The sequence below is a fragment of the Octopus bimaculoides genome, chromosome 13, assembly GCF_001194135.2.
Source record: "Octopus bimaculoides isolate UCB-OBI-ISO-001 chromosome 13, ASM119413v2, whole genome shotgun sequence".
NCBI lineage: Eukaryota > Metazoa > Mollusca > Cephalopoda > Octopoda > Octopodidae > Octopus > Octopus bimaculoides.
The window spans coordinates 5,638,515-5,642,970 of NC_068993.1; the positions used below are offsets into that span (position 1 = coordinate 5,638,515).

At 37.7% G+C, this 4,456-nt stretch overlaps 1 protein-coding gene across 1 annotated transcript in view; it reads right to left on the reverse strand.

Moving 5' to 3' along the window:
* LOC106872414 (uncharacterized) overlaps positions 1-4,456 on the reverse strand; it is a 161,158-nt gene that overhangs the window by 3,510 nt on the left and 153,192 nt on the right. The window contains exon 5 of the mRNA XM_052972565.1: positions 1,355-1,564. Within this exon, the coding sequence (XP_052828525.1) occupies positions 1,355-1,564 (210 nt within the window). The remainder of the gene's footprint in view (positions 1-1,354; positions 1,565-4,456) is intronic.

Genomic DNA, 4,456 nt, shown 5'->3' on the forward strand with positions numbered 1-4,456 from the left:
GATGCGGTTTCGATTAACTTTGGAAACAGTTTCACTTAATTAATTCGCTTAATAACCATCGTAACTGTCTGTCTGTCTATCTCGAACAAAACAATTGATACTTCTCATCCGCAATATATTCTTCATATTGTAGTCGAGATGTGACATAAGCTAGAAGGCCTTAAGCAAAGAACACACCTGAATCTCTTTCACCTCTAAATCAAAATAATTCAAATGAACTTTTTATACCATCTTTATTAATGAACAAAAAAAAAAAAACGAAAACAAAACAAAAACATGTTTGCAGCCATTGAATTTCTTTCTTCATCATGGTGTCTGTTGGACAAGGTAAAAAGTTTTAAACCATCTTAAATTTTATTAAACACAGCAATTTCTCCGTCCCTTTCCGCCACTTTCAATCTTCACAGCCCCTCCTCGCTTCCCCACTTAAGCCTTGGCATAAGCGAAACTAAAGAACTGAAGACTTCGGCAACCGGGTCCTGTTCCATCTTCATTTTTGCTTTTACTTTTTTCTTTTTGGAATTAATACACAAAACGTGTGAGTGTCTGCGCGCGCGCGTGTGATAGAGGTTTAACAATTATGTGAGAGACGCTAAATGATTGCTGTTCGATCTGCTAGAAATAGCGGTTAAATGTCCAACTAAATCAAAACATAACATTTTATAAAACGAAACGACACACCGCAGTCTGGGATATAACTACAAAAACAGAAAACAAACAAAAAAAAGAAAGAAACATACGAAGAAAAGACTGGATGATTACAGATGCAATAATTTTAATCATCATCCTCCTGGAACTGGCCTGGCCTGGCCTAGGGCTAAACAACAATTACAAATGCATTGGATAAAGTAATCCTAAGTACAGTATATCTTTTCATACTTTATTTTCTTACTTCAGTCTGCGGCCATGCTGGGGCACCGCCTCGAGAAATTTTAGTTGAATGAATCAGCCCCAGAACTTTTTTAAAGCCTGGTACTTATTCTATCTGTTTCATTTGCTGAACCGCTGAGTTACGCGGACCGCAAACATACCAATGCGGACCGCAAACATACCTACACCGACTGTTAAGCAGTAGTGGACACACACACACACACACACACACACACACACACACACACACACACACACACACACACACACACACACACACACACACACACACACACACAACAAGCCTCATTCGGTTTCCGTCTACCAAATCTATTCATAAGGCGTTGGTTGGCTTGAGGCTAAGGTGCTACGCAGTGGAACTGAACCAGGAACCATTGTGGTTGGGAGCACGAAAAAACCCATTAAAATGAAATCGACACAGTTGGAATATCTTTGATCGCAGGACTCCTCGATCAGGTCAAACAACAACAAAGAAAGCAAAAACACACGAACAACAACAACAACTTACTGGTGCAATTTACGAAGCAATCTTTCCATTCTACAGGTTCTCCAACACAGAAACGCCCTCCTTTTGATGGAGGAGGTTGATTACAGAGCCGAAACCGATTCTGTTTCCCACGACCACATGTGGTGGTACATGTAGCCCATGAAGACCACTTGTTCCAGTTACCGTCTACAGTGATTCACTGTAACAGAGAAAACACAAAGAATAAGAAAAAAAACATACTGAAACTGAAATAGGAAGCCCAATTATAATGAATGGTATTTCTATATCTCCTTCTCATAGTGAAAGGGCGAGAAAAATGTTAAAGAGAACTGATGTTTGAAACTTGGTAGACATGGGTGACCCCTCGAGATATTTCATCCTACTACATCAGGGAAAATAACTGATTAAGTGAACGGTGAGCCACTATGTGCCGTTCGGCTTTCTAGAAATATTGGACAAAACTTCACTTTAATCATAATTTAGCAATTTAAGAAAAAGAAAGACGTGTTGAATAATATGATCTTTAAAAGCAATATACCTAAAAATAAGATTGAATGACGATGGTTGAAATGCCTTGATCATAAGATCTGCTCGATCAGGTCAGAGCTGTCTGACATTAAACACAACAAAAGCTACAACAGCAACAATAACTGGACAGAGCAAAAGGAGGATTGTTGTATATACGGAGAGATAAAAAAACTAACTTTCCAGAATTGTTTCAAATGCCTTCTGTTGGATGTAAGGGAGGTGTGTGTGTGTGTGTGTGTGTGTGTGTGTGTGTGTGTGTGTGTGTGTGTGCACAAAAATTATTAAATTCACTTTTCATCTATTTTGTTGAATTGTCAAAACTTTCCTCTCACAATTGTGAGATATACTTTCTCAGCAACAATGGAACTGTGTCGGTAGAACTGTGGATGACAATTTTGCGATAAAAATTTGGACACTTTAAGATTTGAATCTAAGGTGTATCAAACAGTTTTTGTATGTTTTTAAATGCCCAAAACGATTTTCACGATATAGTAGCTTCAGGTCCTACACAAGGTCACAGCTCGAATCCTTTGCCAAACAAATGCAGCCTGCAACATTTGTTAATTTTACAACAAACCCAAATTTCTCCAGCAGGTGTTTCAATTCTTCAATTCATTTCTCAGCAATATTCTGACGACATATTATTGTGAATGGGGAAGTGCAGTGTCATGCAGGTTCAGTGCAAAAATCTTTAAGCAGCCTCAGGGTTTATTATTTTTATTTTCTTATCTTTTGTTTCTTACTCTTATTTAGGCAGACAGAAACTGCGCCGAAGCTCGAAGTATGTGTGTGTCTTATATTTTATAGATTTATAGATATGTCCTTATGCTTCCACTATTTCAAAAACGGTGCTCTGTGTTTATGGTCGTTAACGCAGTCGTCCCGATATGGATATCGATAAGTAACGGACACTTAAAAATAAGCACTGGTGTCGATTTGTTCAACAAAACCCTTCAAGGAAGTACCCTAGTATGGCTGCAGTCCAATGATTGAAACAAGTAATGGAATAAAAAATATAAAGTTAGTAAAAACAAAAAAATGTTTACAAAAGAAATAATATCGTCGATTGAATCACCATGTGGTTTCAAAAAAATTTAAAAAAAGGGAGTTTTTGCACATGTTCTTGTATATATGAAAATATGATGCCGTTTGCAACAGATTTTCGACAATCAAATCCCTACGTGCCAATGAATCATTTTGTCATGCTCTCGAATATGTTTCGTTATACAATGTCACGCTCCTACTTTTCAACAATTGCTTGAATAGTCAGAAATGTAAGACTGAGTTGACAGTTAAGAAACTTCTGATGGAATACATACATTCTAAATTCACCAGTCCACACACACTCACACACACATCTATCTATCTATCTATCTAATCTGTGTGAGAAATTACGGAAGAGGTTCGTGTGAAGATGAAGTATTATTTGATAAAAGGAGAAAAAACTCGTTTTTAAATTGCTTAGTGGTGCCTTTGAAATCTCTCTCTCTCTCTCTCCTTCCTTCCTCTCTCCCTCTCTCTCACACACACACTGCCTGTGCTGTCCTTCATACAATGGCTTCAGGTTAGTATCTGAGAATGTGAACACAGCAACCTTTAACGAACTTTCACTGAGAGAGAGAGCGAGAGTGAGAACGAGGGGTGATGTGTGGTGAGGTGTTGTCAAGACTAAACAACAGATCAGCTTGTTACTGTTTCTGCCCATTTTCCTATTTATCATGACAGCGAATATTGGATTATTGAAGAGCTTTATTATTATTATTATTATTATTATTATTATTATTATTCTCTCAAAACCTATTTCCAATGCACGAGTACATTCTGTCACCTAGTAACGGAAACATCCGGTTATTGGGAGGATATCATTTACGAAGGAAGTAAAACGAGATAGTCTGGTTGCTAGGTGGGCGAATGTATTACCTCCAGCTCGCTTGCTGATTGATGTAGCTCTATAATGCCTCTTGATGTGGATTTGTGGGGACTTTGAAGTGAAACCGAAATGACGTCGGATGCACTCGCACACATATCTATCTATCTATCTATCCACACACACACACAAACACACACGAATAAGAGTATGCTAAATACCACACAGGATAAATTAAATGCATGAGTTATTGAAATCATTTCCTCTTCCAAACACGATAGAACAATCGCTTGGTGACAATTGGGACCAACTTCAAATGAGAAGGGGAGATAACCTAAAGAATCAAGAATTCAATAAAATAAAATTGATATGCCATTAAGGAAAAGACAGTTTGATCGTCTGGAGAGCAGCGGATAGATGTATGCAGACGTGTTCCTATCTTAACAGGTGTTATCTGCACAGCAGTTACTCTATCTCCAGCAGAATGTGACACTTGCACATATGCAAAAACCAATAGAATACATTTATGGCGCAGGTAATTTGCATGTGTGTGTACGCGCGCGCACGCATGCTTGTGTATACATATACATGTGGTAGCTAAATCACAGCTTTTGAGGGAGTCAGATTTAATACATTGCTATATTAGTATATGCATGTATAATATATATATATATATATATATA